Here is a 20,307-nt window from a genome sequence, read left to right as displayed (position 1 = left end):
AACCTTCCAGATTAATGTGGCAAAACACTGGATGTCTTACCTCTGAGTCCAGAGAAGGGCAATGAAGATGGCAAAGGGGCTGGAGAACAAGTCTTCCAAGGAGCGGCCGAGGGAGCTGTGGCTGCTCAGTCGGAGAAAAGGACGCTCAGGGGTGACATTATCAATCTCTACAGCTCCCAGAGAGGAGCGTGTGGCTAGGTGGGGACCGGCCTCTTCTCCGAGGCAGCTAGAGACAGCAGAGAGAACCTATTCTCTAGCTGTGCCAAGGGAGATTTTGGATGGACGCTAAGCGGAGTTTCTCCACAGAACGCGCGGGCAGAGGCCGGGCCGGGCTGCCCGGGGAGCAGTCGGAGGACGCGCCGGGGCGGGCCGCCCAGAGAGGCGTTGGAAGACAGGCCAGGCCGGGCTGCCCCGGGAGCAGCCGGAGGCCGGGCCGGGCGCGGCGCTGAGGGCGCGGCCGGCAGGGGGCAGCGCGCACCGCCCGCCGGCGCTGCCGCGGCGCCGCCCCCGCCCGCCCCCGCCGCCGCCCCGGGGCGGAAGCGCGGGCGGGCGGGCGAGCGGCGGCCGGCGCGGAGCGCGCGGAGCGGGCGCCCGGCGGGAATGGCGGACGGGGCGCGCTCGCTGCGCGGCAGCGGCGGCGGCAGCGGCGGCGGCAGCCCGGCCTCCAGCCCGGTGCTGGGCGGGCGGGGCCGCACCGCGGCGGGGGGCAGCAGCCCGCCGGGCCACGCGTTCCGCAGGGTGACCCTGACCAAGCCCACCTTCTGCCACTACTGCACCGACTTCATCTGGGGGCTGGCCGGATACCAGTGCGAGGGTAAGGGGCTGCCGGGGCGGCGGCGGGTGTGCGGGACCTGCCGGGGACGCGACCGGGGCGAGGTGGGGGGAGGAAAAATTGCCTAAACCCACTGCTGATAAAAACTCTATTCATAATTAGTATCAACAAATTATAGTACTAAAATCTAATTTTAAAATCTAGTGCAAAACCACAGTACTAAAACGCAATACTGAAATACATTAATAAAAACAGTGCATTCCATCACAAAAAGAAGTGTCTAAAGGTAGTAATCAAAATTCTAGTAATAGCCTAATTATAACAGTCGTAGATTGCAAAAATCAAGTCTTAAAACTAGAGTCGTCCTGAAATTTCTGTTCCTATTTTAAATTATAGGAGTAACTAATAATAATAATAATAATTCCTAACAAAAATATCGTAAAACCGGAGATGTGTCGCTGCTCACTCGCGTATGGTGACACCGGTGTGTGCGGTGATCCAGCAGTGTCCCAGCCCATCCTGGGGCAGACACGCTGTGAGCCACCATGCACCCCAGCGAGCTCACGGTGGATCCATCTCAGGGGCACCCTTACCTGCTGAAATGCCTGATCCCATGGGGAATCTGAGACCTGTGTGGAGTTTGAACCTTTTAAACCTTGGCTGACGCCAGGAAGGGGAGAAGGAATTGCTAGGTTTCCCTGCTGGACTACACGGCAGCCGAGGTTCTTGGAACGGATAAAAATTATAACTTGTTCTGATGCATCAAAATCCAGTGGTGTCATAGCAGAAAGAATGGATCTCTGTGTCCCTCTTTAAAGGTAAACAAACACACCACTACCAACAACAAAAAACCCAAACAAAACAGCACAAAGCATGATATCTTCATGAGCATATGCAGTCCAGCTGGCTTGGGTTGGAGCTCCCAGGCCGGGTCCAAAGAGTCAGGTTGTACAAGAGCCTCATTGTTTGGGTGGGTGTCAGACAAGGCTGTAGGTGTAGAACAAGTACCCTGCAGTTCTTGAAATAGCTCCTGCCTTTTGTCATTGCCAGGGGTAAAGAGAGTGCTGGATTAAGTTGGGTGGAAGTCATGTTCCTGTGTGGTGCAAAGCAAGTCTTGCAAGGGTGGTTTTATTTTTGCTTAAAAGTTTTCAGGGAGAAATGTTGTTCTGTCTGTGTAGCATAAGGTCATTGCTTATCCTAATAAGCAGCAAAGCTCCAAGCTCACATGATAATTTCTTTCATTGTGAAAATGCACAAAGCCAGTCATCTGTGTTCTCTTCGATCACTGACTTAAAAAATGGCAAATGTTTTGAGTCATAAAACTGGGCATTCAGGTGCCAGTTTGTCAGTTAAAGATCTGAATAGTTTTGGTAATGCTAACAGGTAATGCTTGCAAAACATTAAAATATGAGAATGTCTCACTTTTTTTCTTATCCACTCACATAAAACATACTTAAAGGTAATGTATTCCTGCAAGTTGCATTTAGGATTTTTTTCCTAGTTTTCCACTGTAGTTGGTGTTCTGGATCTTTTCTTCCCCTTTGGCTTTTCCAGCTGAATTCTGGATAAGCATCTTTAGCATCACTTTCTAATGACCATGTGCTGAAGGGGCACTTCCAAGCTGCATGGTTAAAATAACTCTTTTAAAACTACATCTGAAAATTCTACCCAAAATAAGTCACCTCTGTGGGGGGTAATACAAGACAGGGGAAATAATCTCAGTTTCCATTAGCTCTAACGTTCTCTGCTCAGAGTGTGCAGGAAAACCCTGTAATGGCACCTGGCACATCAGTCTCCACTGGGTGAAGAATAAGAATTGGGGTTTTTTTTGTTTGCTTGGATTTTTTTGTTTGTTTTTTGTCCTTTCATCTGTTTTCAACCAGCTATGCTTAGAGTCGTGATTGTCTTTCCAACAACTTGCTGCTAAACAACAAACCTCAAAACCACCTGATGGATCATTTGCTCATGTGTCTGCTGTTGTCAAGTTCCAAGTTATTTAATAATGCTAATATGATTTCTTAAATTCCATTTAACTGTTACCTCCTTGTCACATTTACTTTAGCTAATGGAGTTTGATCACTGCACTTTAGAAAGTGATAGAAGGAGTGCCAGGCTGTTAAAACAAAAAAGTAACCCACCCAGCTATTAGAGAAGGAAATGTTTTCTGTAGACTTGAAAAACATAGTAGATGATTGCTACCTCGTTTTTTTTTCTCTGCAGAGAGTCTGGGTTTGCAGGTGTAATTGCAGCTGTCTTTGGACTCGGTTTGATGAACCACCCACAGGCTTATGAAGCCATCAAAGGGCCTTTTTCTAAGTAGATTTGCAGTGGTTGCTCTTCCAGATCTGTAGGTTCAGATGTTCAGTCTCCTGATGCTGTTTGTGTTGACATTCCCTGAAGCTGGTTATTACCAAAACAGAAGCCTTCCAATCTTTGAAGGGAACTAAACATGCTCATACTGTGACTCCTCCAGTTATTGAAAGGAAAGGGTGAAAAAAAAAAAAAAAAAAAAGAAGAAACATACCAAAAAAGTCTCACCTCTTATCTGTCATTAGTTTGAGTAGCTGTATGGCCTAAATCACCTGGATTTTTGTTTTAATTGTGATTGAACTTTAGACTCTTGGAGAATGGCATCTTCTATGTGTGAATGATAAAGTTTGTAGGATTTTTCTGTTAACTTATCAACTACTCAGTAGACTGGCACATCCCCATGTGGCTTACGTAGCTGTGTAGCAAAAGTACAAGAAAACAGAATGAATTCTCAAAACATTCTCTTAGTGGAAGCCAAGATGGTCCTTAGGTTTTTTCTGTGAATTCCAAAAAGTTTATGGAGGAGATGCTCTGATGGTCTCCCTAAAAGGCATAAAGTGCCCTGGATCTATTCTGACTGTTTAAAAGATACTGTTTCCCACTCCAGTATGGGGGCCAGACCACAGTCACCAGCACTTTGTGTGGGCTTGAAAGTACTCCAGGGGAAAATTGCAGCTCTCTTACTTAGACAGGCAAGATATTTTTATGTGTGAATTTTATAGGGAATGCAATACTCTTCCTATATGGAATAGGTGTCCAGTTGGATCTGAAGATGTCATGTATTAAGCTTTTGTGCACATGTTTATGTAATATCAGTCAACCAGGCTTGCATCTGTGGTTTATTCACATGTCCTTTCCACCCTGACAAATCTGTTTTCTGTAAATCTTTTGTAAAGAACGGTTTTTCTTACCACTTTGCTATTTGTAGCTGTGACTTCCTTTGATAAGTAAGTGTATGTGTGACAGAATAAGTGAAGCTTGAGTTGTAGCATGGAAAAACTTCTCTCTTATATTGCTCTTGCTTTCCTAATCATGGTCATTTCAGGTTTGAGTGGGTTTAAATTTCCTCAGGCTTGCCAAAGAAGAGGCAGTGTAAATGACTGAGGTTTTGTGCATGTGTGTACGCATCTTAAAAATGAAAAATACTAGATAGATGAGGCCTGTATAAGAATTGCAAAGAGAGCTCTTATTGGTAGTTCACAGTAGGACCGATTTCATACATTAAAAGGTAGCTAGCAGATATTTTATACTGGAGTTTGGGATTAGTTTCAGCCACCAAGAGATACATTTATTTTCACAGTGCTTTTATTTTACATAAAACACTTCAAGAAAAAAAACGAGTTGGATGAATTGTGGATCTGTACACTTTTGGGGGCTACAAAAATTTCCAGTTCTATAAAACTTTATAATGCAAAGTCAGTTTGGTTTACTTTGGCCAAGGACAAAATGTAGGGGATTTAAATAATAAGCAAGTTTGATTGAAAATTTATAGTTGTTTAACCATTTTAGGTTTTTTATATCTATGTATTTCATTAGAATATTTATGGGAAGCTGCAGTGGTGGACGTCTGTATATGTATTTGAGCAGATAGGGCACCTAGATACAAAGGCTCTAAGTCAAATAACATTTTGGGGAAACAACATCTTTATTTTCTGGTTTTGTTTTGGGGGGAGGAGTTGAAGGGATTTGGGGGGTGGGGAGGGGTGGGTTAAATTTTTTTTTTAGGCTTCTAAGCAGACCATCTAAACTTATTCCAAGATGTATAAAGCTTTGTTTCTCTTAATCTGATTTAGATGTTGGCTGACAACACCACAGCTTTTCCAGAATAAAATGTAAACGATGGATCTGAGTTATATTTATGACATAAATCTCAGATTTGGCAAGACAGCCAGAAAGCTGCTGTAATTTATATGGGCATGTCCCAGATAAGGACAAGACGTGTTGTTCCTTGTTGATTTAGGAGAGCTTGGAGATGTTCAGACAGCATTTGCAGCAGTCTTCAGATGCATATTTTGGACAAATTCTGTATGCAGTCTATTAAATTCAAAGGCTGTTCTAAGAAAATAGAGTCAAATAGGGAAGGTGTGTTAAAGCTGGGAGTTTGTTGCGATATGGAAGCAGTAGCAGGTAATAAGGGTACAAGGAGCAGTCTCCTTGGACTCTCATCCTTTCCAGCTCTGTTGTTGAGATAGGCACGTGAAACATCCTTGACCCTACAGTTTTCATTCAGATCTGTTTTGAAGGAAGTGACTGATATATGAGATTCCCCCAAGAGTCTTAATGCTTGCAGTTCAAAAGGAAAAACATATTCTTCCTTCTTGTGATGAGCTTTGCTTGCTTTTGGTGCGTTACCACAATACAATTTCGCTTCTATCCTCCAATCAGTTTGTGTTTTCAAGACTTTGCTGCCTTTATTCTTCAGTGGTTTTCTTGCCAGTGGTGGGGCCTTTCTGTGAACAAGATGTTGGGTGCTGAGATATTTGGGTGAATGTGACTTTGCTGCATTTGAAACTTGGATGGAGCAAACAAAGACAGTTAAAAAGGAAAAAAAAAAAAAAAAAACAAAACAAAACCACACACATATCCAAGTAATTCCACAAAATAAAACCTTACACAGAAACTAGGCTCAGTTCAGCTGATATACATGTTGAGGAAAATGTTTGGAGCATTGACTGACACATTGAAAAATGCAATTTACTGGTCTGTATTTGAAGGATAATCCATTTTATACTGAAGAGACTTCATGCTTTTCTTTTCCCTGCCTCCTTCTGACAGTGCCTCAGAGAAAAATATCACTGTCACCATCAGTGATGCAGAGAAAAGGACAGGGTGCTGGGTGAGAATGCACACAGCTTTTGTAGCTGGAAGCTATAGTTTGTGTTGATAGCATTAGCTCAGATTTCAGTCCAGAAACTCAATTAGGTCGTAAATAACTTACTGCAGAAAGTGCTAAAGCCTGTAATCCAATACCAAGCCTTGCACAGCACTTTCATATATCATCTGTGTTACTGCCTCAGTCTGACTCGTTAAGCAGTGACAAAAGCACTAAGGAAGGTGCTCATCAACCCATCACGGTCTGAAGTGGCTGTGGCTGGTGCTCTGCAGGTTCTCTTTCTAGATGATAATTTATCAAATATACCTTAGACATAGTATGTTCAGGTGTTTCTCAGCTGTGTTCAAGGGTAGTACCTTGGACTCCTTTTAATTTTGCACAAAATTTTTCAGTCTTTCTCTGGTAAGGTTCACACAGACCATAGTTCCTGCAGTCCTGTGCTAAGGGTCTTAAAAATTACAGCAGGGACACTGCTATGGGCATTAATTACTTATTTTGAATTGTAACTCAAGGTGGGGCCTCCTGCGTTTACTGCCAGGGGGAATGGCGTGCAAGGTGCTTCGTTTTCTTTCACCTGTGGTCAGTTTGTAACAAATGCTTTTGATTCCATCCACCAGTACCACCCATACTTGGAATTATAAATTCAAGAATAATAATTTTTTCCTTTTTTTTTACTTTTTTTTTTTAGTGAGTTCCCTCTGGTCATGGTGCCTTTGCTGGCCTGTTTCTCCTTTTTTGATTCCATGCTGTTTACAACTTGTCCGTAATATTGCTTTGTTTCTTAGTATCCATAGAAAGGTGGTTCTCTTCCTGATTTTGGGGCATCCTTCTCAGGTGGCAGCTCTGAATTCTCATTGAGCCATGCTGTCCCTGGACGACCTTTACTTTTTGGTTATGTCACTTGTTTCTTGCAGAGGTGTTTCTAACTCTGCCTTTCATTAGCTCAAACTGACTTCCTTCTGGGCTTGTTGGTCAATTAGATCCATCCTGAGCTGGCTCTTGAAAGTACCTGTGGTGAAACTGCTTTTGCAACTCTTAAAGAAAACAGGTGACTAAGTTACTTGAATATGTTTAATTTGACTCAGCTCCAGTGGGGAAAGAGTAGATTGTGTGTATAGTATATACACGTTTCTAGAGGATTAAACAATACATGCTGATCAGCTCCTGCTCTTTTTGCATTTTCCCCCTCTGCAGCCTTTTTAATTAATGGTAACTTTCAATTTGAGAGGCCTGTTAGGAAACATTCCCAAGCAGAGAGTGAAACCTAACGTGTGTATATCACAGTGTGATAAGGAACATGTTGGAAGCACACTTCTTTTTTTTTTTTTTCCTAAGTGTGGTACCACAGTATTCTTCCTTATTGTTGCCTGCTGTTGTCTCACTTGTGGAAGTTTGTTATTCAGTAGAGTACAGTCAACCCCTCATTTCACTTCCTGTTCTTATTTAAGCATTTTTATTTGCATGGCTCTAGAGGAATGGGGGTGGGGCTGTGTGTATATTCATGCCTATTTATTCACATATATTTATGTGACTTTGTTGCTTTCTTTCCTGTTTAAGATTGAATATCAATGGATTATTACCAGTGAATATTACCATTACTTGGAAATATGTTTAGGATTATTAATGTGATGTGCTGGTATCACCTCCTTGGCTTCTTTTTAAATACCAGGTGTATGATAGAATTGTATGGCCCTTACTATTGTAAAAATATCATTATGTAAGATCTAAAACAACTAAAAGAATAAACAATGCTGTATTTGACCACAATTTAATCCGTGCTTGAAGGTTTTCCCTACACAATACTGCTAGAGACATTCTGAATATTTAGCTAAACTGATTTTCTGGTAAGAGATTATTGAATTATTGAATAATTTGAACTCTAGGGGTTAAAATAGGAGCACTGTGTTGTTCTGGAGGGTAGTATTAGGTTATGGTGGCTAGGAAATACGACATCCAGTTTAAGTGCAAGAATGCATAGAAAAAAAATCTCAGTTCCTCATTGCTTTTCTTTCTGCTTGGCAGCTTGTGTCACCTATTAGTGTCTTGGTTTGTCATGATATAATTCAGGAAATTAGTCTTTCCTTTTTATGCAATACTTTCTCTGCAGAATGTGAAAATAATAACTGGTACACTTTGTTAACCAGAACATAAGAAATAATTCACTAACCAGTTTCTTAAGTGATTCAAGCAAAAATACTTCCTCAGTGCTGAAACCATGATGTGGTTAGGATCTTTGCCTGGAATCATCATAAATACAAGGAAATGGGTAGGATTCCCCTAAGCATGAAGATGGTGTGAGGGAAGTCTCTGAACATAAAGTGAAAAAACTGATTGCATTTGAGACTGTGAATGCTTTATTTCAGAATAAAAAAGGCTTTTTGTGAGATGACAGATTTTTTCAGAATCTAGTTAGGATGGCAGAGTGTAACTCATCACACATACAAATTTGCATGGAAAACTGACTAGGACTAGCAATCCTGGCATATATCTGCTATAAAAAGAATCCCTTAGAATTAAAACAAATATGTGGGCTGAGCACCAGCCTAGGAGAAGCTGCTTTTTCACATTCTACCTCTTGTCAGAACAGTATTGATACAGTGTACTGGAAAAGCTCATTTAAAAATCTTGGGATATTCACAAATACGCACATGATTTAAAACTCCCAAGACACTTGTGGAGGTTGCTGCCCAGGTTTTGGGTGGATGCTGTTGATGTCCCGGTGCGTGGTGCAGCGCTGGAGCAGCTGTGCATGTGGGCTGTGAGCGGGGTCTGCCCTCGCTGCTGACAGCTGCCCGGGGTGGCAACAGCAGCCCTGCCAAAAAGGAGTCACAATCTCTTTGTCCTAGAAAATGGTTTTCAATTCCAGTTATGTTTGATGCTCCAACTCTCTCTCTGGATGCTGGGCAGACTTAATTCTGTTAACAGAATTTAACTGTTAACAATTTAACTGTTAACAGTTTTGTTCAATATTTTTATTGACGATATGGATGAGGGCTTAGAGTCTTTTATTAGTAGTTTCACTGATGATACCAAATTGGGTATGAGTGTAGATCAACTAGAGGGGTGTAGGGCTCTGCAGAGAGACTTGGAACGGCTGGACAAATGGACAGAATCAAATGGGATGAACTTCAATAAGTCCAAGTGCCGAGTATTGCACTTCGGCCATAATAATCCCCTGTACCGATACAAGCTGGGGATGGAGTGGCTGGATAGTGCCCAGGTGGAAAGGGACCTGGGGGGGCTGGTTGACAGTCGATTAAATATGAGCCAGCAGTGTGCCCAGGTAGCCAAGAGGGCCAATGCCATCCTGGCCAGTATCAGAAATGGAGTGGCCAGCAGGAGCAGAGAGGTCATTCTTCCACTGTACTCGGCACTGGTGAGGCCTCACTTGGAGTATTGTATCCAGTTCTGGGCCCCTCACTTTAAGAGGGACGTTGAGATGCTTGAGCATGTCCAGAGGAGAGCAACGAAACTAATAAGGGGCTTGGAACACAAGCCATACGAAGAGCGACTGAGGGAGCTGGGGTTGTTCAGCCTGGAGAAAAGGAGACTCAGGGGCGACCTCATCACTCTCTACAATTTCCTGAAGGGTGGCTGTGGTGAGCTGGGGGTCGGCCTCTTTCTCCGGGCGACAACGGATAGAACAAGAGGACACAGTCTCAAGTTGCGTCAAGCTAGATGTAAGTTAGAAGTAAGAAGGAAATACTTCACAGAAAGAGTGGTCAGAAACTGGAATCATTTACCCAGTGAGGTGGTAGAGGCATCATCCCTTGAAGAATTTAAAAAAAGACTGGATGTGGCACTTGCTGCCATGATCTAGTTGAACAGTTAGAACATCGGCTGGACTAGATGATCTTATAGGTCTCTTCCAGTCTTGAAAATTCTGTGATTCTGTGATTCTGTGAAGATGCTGAGTGAGAAACCGAACATGTGATCCAAGATGAGGAGGTGTGAAAGAAGAGATGTAACCTTAAACAAGAACTTAATAGATTCCTGTTTCAATTTCTGTGCAGAAATCAAGTACAGACTTACAGGCTTATATTTTCTCTTGTGAAGAGGTTAACTAACAGCAGCTGGGACTTTTGGTTGCCAAATCCTTTTTTAAAAAATAAGCTAAAGTAGAAGGTAAAAATACTAGCATGTTAAAAATACTTTCAAAACAGCCAAATATAATTGTGTCCATTTTGGTTTTGACCTCTGTTATTCTGTTCCTATTATATTTCTTTCCAGAATAGCTCCTGTTTGGCAAATGCATAAAGATTTTTTGACATTATTGTATTTTTCATTCAAGCACTTTTTCTTCAGGTGAACCAAATAGATTATTTAAAACCAAATCCATAAGATAATGGAGATATATTACATTTTTTTAGTTTTTCTTTCTTACATTTACTTTTCCTTAGCTCAGTGTAACTTTTTTCTTAATTATGCTGTCCTGGGAAACTTTAAGAACCTTTCAGTGTGTGTTGATAATTCATGTGCATAAATTAATAGCTGATTATGCTACATAGTAAATTAAGATCAAGTGCTACAAGAACTTTCTCTGTCTGATCAATTGAGAAGACCACACCAAACGACACTAAAATGAAATTAATATTTGAGCCTTGATATAATTTAGTCCCTCTTTGGGAAAGATTTATGTCTTTTCAGAGAGAGAATTTGAGGTTTAGTGTTTATGGACAGAGTTATTATATTTTTGGAAGTTCTGGTGTACTCATCAGTGGTATATATAATTTGTACTGCAGGTTTCTTTTGTCCATATAGATGTAAACACTCATCTTCTATGAATTTTGTATGATCTTAGATACATGAAAGAAAGACTGTTGCTTTAATTCAGGAGAAATATAGTCGTCAATCTCATCAGTGACTCAAGCCTAAGTGCTGGAACTAAAATGCTCACACTTTCTTAAAAAGAATCTTACAAAAATACTTTAGGTGAATGAAACGAAGAATCAGGATTTTTTAAAAAATCGCAAGATCAGCACTTTCAATTTGCCTTTTGGAAATAGTGCCTGGTGAGTGTTTTGTTTTCCTGATTCACCACTGCATGAATCATTTGCCTTTAGTTTCCTGACCATGTCAATAGCTTTGTAGTAACCACACTGGAGAAAATACTGAATGTACCTACCCCGCTGGCACAGGATTCTGTTTCTTTGCTTTCTGTATTTTTCCTCTCCATTTTTTCCAGGTCTGAGTATTTTTCACTCAAATCCTGTTGTTTTATATACTTCTGAGTGTGATGCAATTGGAAATGAAGCCCTATAGGAATGACAAGTAAAGGTTGCCTTGGCCGCTCTGGGGTATCTCAGTTTTTTCCTTGTTCTGTGTTGCTGGGAAGTATTGAGATGCCTTAGAAAATCCAGAGATTACCAAAATTAAATGTGGAAGAAAATTTATTATGGGTTTATGTCGATTAATAATGGGACCTACATTTTAAATGTATCCAACTTTCCTTGAAAAATTGTAACTGTGCTGTGGAGGTTTGTGGGTGCTACTGCAAGTAAGCTTAGCAGTCATTTTTCTTCTAGTATCTTCAGGATTTTTTATTATATATTTATGTTCTGTGTTCAGTTTTTAAGCAGCAGAAGAGGGATTGCAAACCTTCTGTCTGCTGGTTATATCACTGAGTGGAAAAGATTGTGTTTATGTGAAATGCTGCCTGGGTCCACACATAGCATCTTATGTGTGTTTTGGAGGGAATTCTCGGTTTCCCCCACTGCTAAGAGCGTAGAGCTAACTCACTGAGTTCCTGTGTGCACGGGATACACGTGGGGCTCACTCCGTGTGTCCCTGGTGATATGCCCCATAGGTGCAGAACTGGTGTGTATTACAGCTGTCTGCAGCCTGTAGTGTGGAGAATGTCTCCAAGTCTTTGGGCGCTGTGAGTGTCCAGGCAGTTGTGTCAATATCACATTTTTCTGCCAAAATTCCGTCACAGCTTATGAAATCCTACTGTGCATTAAGTTCAGCTAACATCCACCCTGTTTATTTCAGTGTAACTCAGATTCTTCTTTTTCAAAGTTGGAGATGTGCTACTGTTATTTCCCTTTTATGTGTGCGGAGGCATTTCAGTGTAGGTATGTCTAATGTAGCAGAAGCGATAACCGGACTGTTTTTGCACAGGACACGTCCGTGTTGTTGTTGAGGAGGATGACCCTGACATGGCAGTGTGTGGATTGATTTGTGCTGTGCTGGGTAACAAGTGCCAGTGGTGCAGGAGGCCACATGTGTGAGGGCTGGAACCTTGCGGTGTTCATGCAGGCTGCCTAGCCATGATCACCTCGTGAAGTCAACAAGTCTAAGGGCCAGGTGCTGCAACTGGCAGGTGGCAATCCCAGGCACAAGTACAGACTGGGAGAAGAAGTAATTTCACAGCAGCCCTGTGGTGAAGGACTTGAAGTTGTGATGGATGAAAAGCTGGACTCGAGCTGGCAATACCAGAATCAAGCACATCCTGGGCTTCATCCAAAGCAGTGTGGCCAGCAGGTCAAGGTAGGTGATTCTGTTCCTTTACTCTGCCCCTGTGAGACTCCACCTGGAACACCGCATACAGCTTGGGATCCTCAGCACAAGAAAGACATGGACCTCTTAAAGTGTGTCCAGAGGAAGGTGGTGAAGATGATTGGAAGGATGAAGTACCTCTGCAATAAAGACAGACTGAGAGCTGGGGTTGTTCAGCCTGGAGAAGAGAAGGCTTTCAGTACCTTAAGCGGAGGTTATAAAAAAGGAGGAAGAGGGACTTTTTATATGGGCAGATAGTGACAGGAAAGGAGATAATGATTTTGAACTGAAATAGAGCATCTTTAGATTAGATGTTAGGAAGAATTTCTTTGCCCAGAGGCTGAAACAGGTGGCCCAGAGAATACCTCATTCCTGAAGATGTACAAGGCCAGATTGAATGGTCTGGTGAGCAGCCTGGTGTGGGGAATGGCAGTATAAGTTGAAACTACATGTTCTTCAAGGTCCCCTTCGGCACTAACAATTCCATGATTCTGTGATGAAGTTTTTGTTGCGAGGATGCTTGCAGTAAATGTCAAATGGTTTTAGTGCATTTTCCTTTAAATTGAGGGCTGGATCAGTCTTTGCTGTAATTTTTGTTGTCCTGTTCTGAATGCTGTAAGCTGTAGCTCTTTGTTTTGACCAGTATCAGTAAGTCAGCTGGACAGCACTGATAAACAATTGACAAAGTTTCTCTTTGTAAGGCATCACCCTGAAAACAGTGACTTGGCGAGGCTGTTGCAGACAACAGCTGCAGGGAGGTAAGCATTTATGACGCTGGTGTGCATGCCCTGCAGTAGGTGGTTCTGTGGTCCAGCTGGATCTTCCTTGTTCTTCTGGTTTTAACCATTTCATGTTTCTCTGCCCCTCCTGTCCAATTTCATCTACACGTGCTGCCAAGCTGGCCCATCTCTGCTCCAGCCCCTGGGCTTCAGTTGGTTGCACGGGCAGTCTGCAACAAAAGATATGAGGCACCAGCTTAAGACAGAGCCAGGAGAAATTTCTGATTGCTAAATGGTCTTCAAGAGTCTTTTAGTGGTATCTGGTACTTGATTTTCTTATCACCATTGCATCTTGCTGAAACCAGGAGTTGGGTGTCATAGGAGGACCTTCTTCTTTGAAGGGTGTTGGGATGTATGGCCTTTCACTGCGTGTTCAGGGAGTGCAATCAGAGGTTTTTCTGTCAGCCTTCAAACCAGCTTGACCCTTTCTAGCTGTGTAAAGGCTGCAGTCTGGAAAACCTGGAAAAAAGCCACAACTGTGTTACATGGTCTTGCATCTGGCTTGTGTGGGCAACCTTCATCCTTCTGCCTGTACAGAAGAGCTGCTCAAGTACTTAATTGTTTGCCCTCAGACAGATTTCTGTGGTTCAGAGAAAATTTCTTTTCAGGCTCCTGTCTTCAGCATCCCTGAAGACTGCTGATAGCTGGTGTGGTTGGGAGCCTGCTGGGAGAAGAGTCACAGCCTGTGGTCTATTGCTGTTACGTTGTTGGTGGCAAGAACTGTGTCCCTCCAGGCTCCCTGTGCAGCTTCACATTGTTAGTGGGAGACCTCTTCCCCTGAAGGACCTCTTTCTCTTAGAATTGTCAGGAGATGTTTTGTTGAACTCTCTCCCTTGATGTAGCCCTCTTGGAGATTTTTTGTTTTCCATCAGTGAGCCAGCACCTTGTCCCATGGCACTGTCCTGTCTTTGGTCTAATCTTCAAGAAAAGAGAAGGTGTTAGTGCTTTCTGGATGTGAATGCAAGTTTGAGACTAGCCATCTTCCATCTCTCTGAAGAAGAAAACACTCCTAATATTGGGGACTAAATTTAGTAACTAAATCAGTAACTAAAACTGCATGCCTCTGAAACTCTGTGTTCATCCTAATTTCACTGGTGGTGAGTCTGATCCAACTGTCTTTTAAGAGGGTAAAAAAGTAAAGTCTATGCAGAACTCACCTTTCTCATAAAATTTCGCAGAACAGTATCACAGAATAGTTTGGGTTGGAAGTGCTCTTAAGGATTATCTAGCCCAACACCCCACTCCCACACATCCCACACAATAAGCAGGGATTGTCTCAACTAGATCAGGTTTCTCAAAGCCCTCTTCAACCTGACCTTGAATGTTCCCAGAGATGAGGCATCTACCAGCTCTCTGGACAAGCTGTGCCAGTGTTTCACCACCTGTATCATACCAAATTTCTTCCTTACCCCCAGTTCAAATCTACCCTCTTCTAGTTTAAAAGTGTTACCTCTTGTCCTATTGCAATGGGCCCTGCTATCTTTCTTATATGTCCCATTTAAGTATTGAAAAGCGGCACTAAGGGTCTCCCTGGAGCCTTCACTTTCCAGGCTGAACAATCCCAAGTGTCTCAGCCTCTCATACTAGAGGTGCTCCAGCCATGTGGTATTTTTTGTGGCCCTTCTTTAAGACCTGTTCAAATGTATCCATTCTTTCCTGTGCTCAAGATCTGGGGGCTGGCTGCAGCATTCCAGGCGGGGGTCTCATGAGAGCAGAGCAAAAGTTCAGAATCCTTTCTCAGTTTTTGTGCACTGGCATTCCCAAGTGCTTCTCAGCAGCGCTGCTCTCTTTCTGTTCACATCTCAGCCCATATTCCCTTGGCCATACTGTGTAGACTGGAAAGAGAGTGGACTGCAGCATCCTAACTGGAGTGGGTAGACCCTCTTCAGTGTATAGACATAGCTGGCAGGATGTCTAGATTTTCTGATGGCTGTGGAGGTAGAAAAGCCTCTTGGCCAAACGGAGATGGCTGCTTTTGCTGCTGTGGTACAATTTCTCTGTGCAGTTTTGTCCTTGAAATGCGAAGCCTTGGTGGGACTGAGCACACAGTGTAGGTGCCTTTGTCTCCAGCTGTTGGTGTTCTGGCTTTTCCTGCTTAGCAGGATCTAAGAAACCTGCTCTGGGTAAAGTCAGGAGATGGGAAGATGGAGAGAGTTCTGTTTTGGCAAGTGAGGTTCCTTCAGTTCATGTGTCAATACTTGTTTTACGGTACTAGGAGGATGGAGAAGCAGGATACCGTGTTGTAGGCTTCAGGGATGAGAGAGTGAGAAGGGCTTATGTAGCCCAGGTGCTTTGTGAGGCTAGTACAATACAAGCAAACCTACTATAACCAAATGATTGACATTTCAAGTATATCACCAAACTTACCTGACTGTTTTCTTAATAAGTAGCTTGTCTTTTTTTCACTTGTCTTGTTACTTTGTTATTTTCTACCAGCATATTTGTAATACAAATGAATAGAAATTCAGATGTGCTGCCTTGAAATTTTAGAGGTCAGATGCTACAAAAGCATTTCTTTGGAGTATTTGTACCTATAAAGAGATGTTCTCATGCAGATAATTCTAGGAATATAAAGTGCAAGGCAATTCACATAGTGTGGAGGCAAACTGCATTTTTATCAAACAGGGTATATACTGGTATCTCCATTTAAAGGAGAAGCAAATATGACTGGTTAGTTGACAGGACCAGAGAATCCCAGAGAGAGAAATGCTGTCGAATACAAGTGAACTATACTCAGCAGCTCTCTGAAAAACCTTAACAAGGTTTTCATTTCTTTTGGATTTTCTGAAGAAGAGTATTTACAGTGTAGTGTCAAGCACACTGTAAGCAAAGCCTGAAGTTTCTCACCACAGTGAGAAAGGAGAGTCTTTTTAATGCTTAACTTCTTAAGGATTTCAAGAGATTTTTCCATTCCACTCTCACCATTGTTTGAAATGTTTGGGGAAGACCAAAGCTTCTATGACAGCTTTCCTGGTGACATTTAGCAAGCATTGCACAACAGAATTCTAAGCTTAAACTAGGCTGTGTTTTTGTCTGAGAGAGCGCACCATTATTGCATACAGGTCTTTGCATGTTTCTGCTGAATTGGGAAATAAGCTGGTGAAGTCCATGTGCTGCATCCAGCATTCCTTTCAGTGAATAGTCACAGTATTCAGACTGGCCTGTGGTCACAGTTGTAAATGAAAAGCTAAAAGCGTCTATGTTGGCAAGCTGATACAATGGAAAAGTAGCTCAAAGCTGTGTAACAAATGTAAAAATTGAGTCCCACAAACTTCCAGTAAAATGAAAGTGTTGCTTTTAAGTTACTCCTGAAAATAGTGACTGCTCCACCAGCTTGAATGATCCTGTCTGGATAAGCAGTCTGGTGTTTTTGATATAATTTAAGAACAGTGTGATAGAAAAAATAAAAATGTTTTTCTCCAATCTGTGACTAATTAGCCCGTGGGCATTTTCTGAAAGCTATTGTCTTGTAACTGTCAATGGATCTCTTCAGTGAACGCAAAGGCAGTCCTGATGAACAAAATAGGCCTGCTTGCACACCAAGGACAACTTCAGAAGGGAGTGATAAAATCCCTGAAGGAGAGAGGTGGATTAAACCTGTATTTTGGCTTCTGTTATGTCCGGCACATGCTATGGAAGAGCAGGCAGAGCAGAGGAAATAACCTACTTAATTTTGACCAAAATAAAACTTTGTTTTGAAAGAGTTAGATTGACTGAGGCTGAATTGTCTTGCTGCTGATATGCCCTTTAAGTCCCACGGATTCATTGTTTGGAAAGTAGAGACTGTTATTGTTGTCTTGCATAATAGCTTTGAAGCTTTGGTTTGCTCCCTGGCTTCGCTGGATTTCTTGTTTGTTTTCCTGTGTCCATCTGCAGGCAGTTGTCCTTCCTCCTTCCGACTTTTAAGCCTGCTGCAGTAGCTGTGCCTCCTGCAGTGGCCATCTTTGCCTTTGTGTGCATGGGGCGCTTTTATTAACTAATTGGGGCAAGCTGATTCTTCCATGTTCAGCACTTCCGTACCCATCTTACTTCCCCAAGCAGTCGTCAACAGCTTCTCTGCATAAGCCAGTGCTGCAATTTCATGACTATGCATCCTGGCAGAACCAAAGTGGAAGTTGTGGCATCTCTGTGAATCATGGCAAGCAAATTGGGATTTTTGAAAGCCCTTCCAGGTCATGGAGTAAAGCAGTTTGGTTTGCAGACCCACCGGAAAGCAGAGAGCCCTACTGTGTTTCAGGGCAACCCTGGGGATATTGGCTGGACTGAACAAGTATTTACATCTCTTTCCTGAATAAGAGGGACAGTAAAAGAACAGCTTGTTTTCTCATATTCTAGCAGTGATTGACAGTGCCCTTAAAAAAAGCTGTTTTTTCAGTTGCTGAGCACTATCTTGTTTTGTTTGTGGTTTTGTTTTTTCAGTGAGGGGAGGGGTGAGAGTAACTACTTTAAAGGCTCTAGTGTATGCAAATTCAAATACTTTCTCTTATTCTGGATGGTTGAATGCATTATATAAGTCGGTGACTTATAGAACAAAGATTCGTAATAATTGCATCTGTTTATGAGAAATATTTATATTGCTAGAAGTACTGATGGCTGTCTGTTCAAAGCGCTAAGCTTTACAGAAAGCCTGGTGATGTTTTACCCTTAATTCATTATTTCATTTTGATAAAAACAAGATGAATGCTACATGGTCAAATTTATAATCTGGTGTATTGACTTGAAGTTAGAAATCTTTGGTAAATTGTTATGCTTTAGCAAACTGAAAGTAGTCGTGCTGATTTCCAGCATGTGAGAATCTGACCCTAACTCTACAGACTGTATAGTCAGATGTAGCTGTAGTGCACTCTTAGCAGTAATGCTCTCTTTACTGGAGCTACTGAAAATGAAAATTACTGGAAGTATTGAAAATAAATTCAGTAGTCTCTGCTGGAATGAATTACCCCTCTGGAGTAAATGGTAAGAGCCATTATTCTCTCTGTAGTGCCTGTTGCATTTGAAACATAGCTATGCTTGCTGTGAAGGCACAAGGCTTGGAACTGCCCTGCACATCCTTCTGCCCTGAGGAAACTGCTCCCAAACATCATTTGTTGCAGAGGTTGCTGCTCTGTTGCACCAGGCGAGTGGTAAGGTAAAAGATGCCTATGCTGTCACCTTTCCAAGAGGTCCACTGAATCCAGTTTTCTGGGAACCAAAAACTAAACCCTACCCTTGGTGCTTGTCACCCTGGATTTTGCAGTCATGGCACTGTTGGCTCTTGGAACCATCTGCTATCAGTGCAGGCTGTGGCCAAAGCCACCACAAGGTACATGACCTTTTGCCACCTGTGGGGAGCTAGACTTCTTATGTACACCTTCTGGACTTCTTGTGTACCCTTTTGTGGCAATCAGAGCTTGGGCCTGTTGTGGCTTGCTGCAGTCTCATGACAGCTAAGTCTGGAAATGTGTGGTGGGAAGTGTTAAGGGGCATAGACCTGTCTTTTCAGAGAATTATCATTCTTTGGTAGAAAACGTTGCTTCTTCCAGCTGCTGGGACTTGTTCAGATGAAAAAAGAAGGATGTGACTACAGATGAGTTTCATTTGATATGTGAAATACAATAAAGGGCTGAAGGTTGTCATATGGAAAAAGAGGACAGAGATTCTTGGGATGAGGAAGTTTACTGGTGAGTACAGAGACACACTTCAGTGTAGGAGTTAAGTTACACTTTAGATACGTAATGAGGACTTTGTCCATGTTTCTTCAACTTTTTTTGTTAAAAATAACCTTTTTAAGATGATGTATTTAAATAATCTATAACACCTCTAGACACGTGTTGTTGAAAAAACCCAAATTGTTCAATATTTCATCTGGTAGAAAATTCATTTTATTTCATCCTGTAAAATTTTCATGTGCTTAGGAAGATATAAACAACATTCCCCTGGCCACCCAAATCTAGTGCCAGAGCCAGCTGGTAACCATAACCACAGCCTTTTCTTAGCCTTGCTTTTCTGAGCATCTTAGTAGAAGACAGATATAAACAAAGATATTGTGTATGGAAGGTTCCCACTGGAACTGAAAGTTGGCATTCACAGTGTGTGAAATGCTAAAATAAAAACACACTGACTGTGTGCGTGGGTCTGGGTGTCAGATAAAAGCGATAGAGGGAAGCAAGGAACTCAGTCAAGGACTGACATGGATTTGTGGCAGTGTGGGGGATTGTGCTTCCCAGCTCTTCCATTAACAGTCCACAACCTCCTCTACAAAGGCCAGTGGTGAGATGAGAGCTCACGCTGACACCAGCTGCTGAGGATTACAGAAGTATATTTCAGTCTCATTTTATTGCTTGGGGTGGTTGAATGTAAAGTAATGGTTATGAAGGGGAGGAAAAGTTCTCTCACAAGCTGCTGAGTCTTTAGTCAGCTTTTACAGATAGGCAGGAAAGGGTCTTAGAGCTGTAATGGTGCATCCAGGGAAATATGTGCCCCTTGTGTAATTGTCAAAGAAAGGCAACTTGAATGCTAGGCGTTGTTAGGAGAAGACAGGGGAGGAATGGCAGAAAAGCCACCTCTGTGCCACAGCAGAAAGTCAGCTTGCTGGTTCTCTCTAGATGTGCAATGGCTGAGCTGCTGCCGAGTCTGTAGGTGTCTGATGCGGCGTTAGGTCTTGAACGTGACATTTTCCTTTCTCTGCTTTATTTTAGTCCCCTTGTAATTCTTTCATGTAATCTGTGTACATTTATAGGGCTTTTTGTCGAGGACTGTAGAGATTTTCCATTTATGTAATACTCCTACCTATATCAGGCCATTTGTTCTAGTAAACTCTCCAAGACAGGGACTTCTTCCAACTCTTACATTTAACAAGATGCCTCAGAGAATTAGTGCACTTAATTTAGTTGTATTTATATCCCCATTAATAAGCTGTGTATGTTCTTTAATGCATTGCACTTCAATTTTCCAGAAACGAAAAATTTTTGTAAAAAAAAAATTAAAAAATTTATCCTCCCTGGAGAGCAATTTGATAATTCCACTTATTAAAATGTTTAGCAAATGCAAAGTTAGACTTCAGTGTTAAAGATAAAAGAAAAAAATAAAACCAAACATGTTAAAATACAAATATACAAATAAATTTCTTTTTAAAA

At 42.1% G+C, this 20,307-nt stretch overlaps 2 protein-coding genes across 3 annotated transcripts in view; one reads left to right on the top strand and one right to left on the bottom strand.

Moving 5' to 3' along the window:
- Positions 1 to 1,380, bottom strand: part of ACO1 (aconitase 1) — a 57,082-nt gene extending 55,702 nt beyond the window's left edge. The window contains exon 1 of one of the 2 annotated variants that reach the window (XM_058824106.1): positions 1,366 to 1,380. The gene's annotated coding sequence lies outside the window, so the exon portion shown is untranslated. Of the gene's footprint in view, positions 1 to 40; positions 108 to 1,365 lie in introns of those variants that run through there. The other variant, XM_058824105.1, reaches the window with a different exon arrangement.
- DGKQ (diacylglycerol kinase theta) overlaps positions 601 to 20,307 on the top strand; it is an 89,092-nt gene continuing 69,385 nt past the window's right edge. Inside the window, exon 1 of the mRNA XM_058824380.1 lies at positions 601 to 876. Within this exon, the coding sequence (XP_058680363.1) occupies positions 601 to 876 (276 nt within the window). The remainder of the gene's footprint in view (positions 877 to 20,307) is intronic.

Source organism: Ammospiza caudacuta, chromosome Z (genome assembly GCF_027887145.1).
Source record: "Ammospiza caudacuta isolate bAmmCau1 chromosome Z, bAmmCau1.pri, whole genome shotgun sequence".
Lineage (NCBI taxonomy): Eukaryota > Metazoa > Chordata > Aves > Passeriformes > Passerellidae > Ammospiza > Ammospiza caudacuta.
Note: the sequence above shows the minus strand (reverse complement) of the source record. Positions and strands in the feature narration are given on the sequence as shown.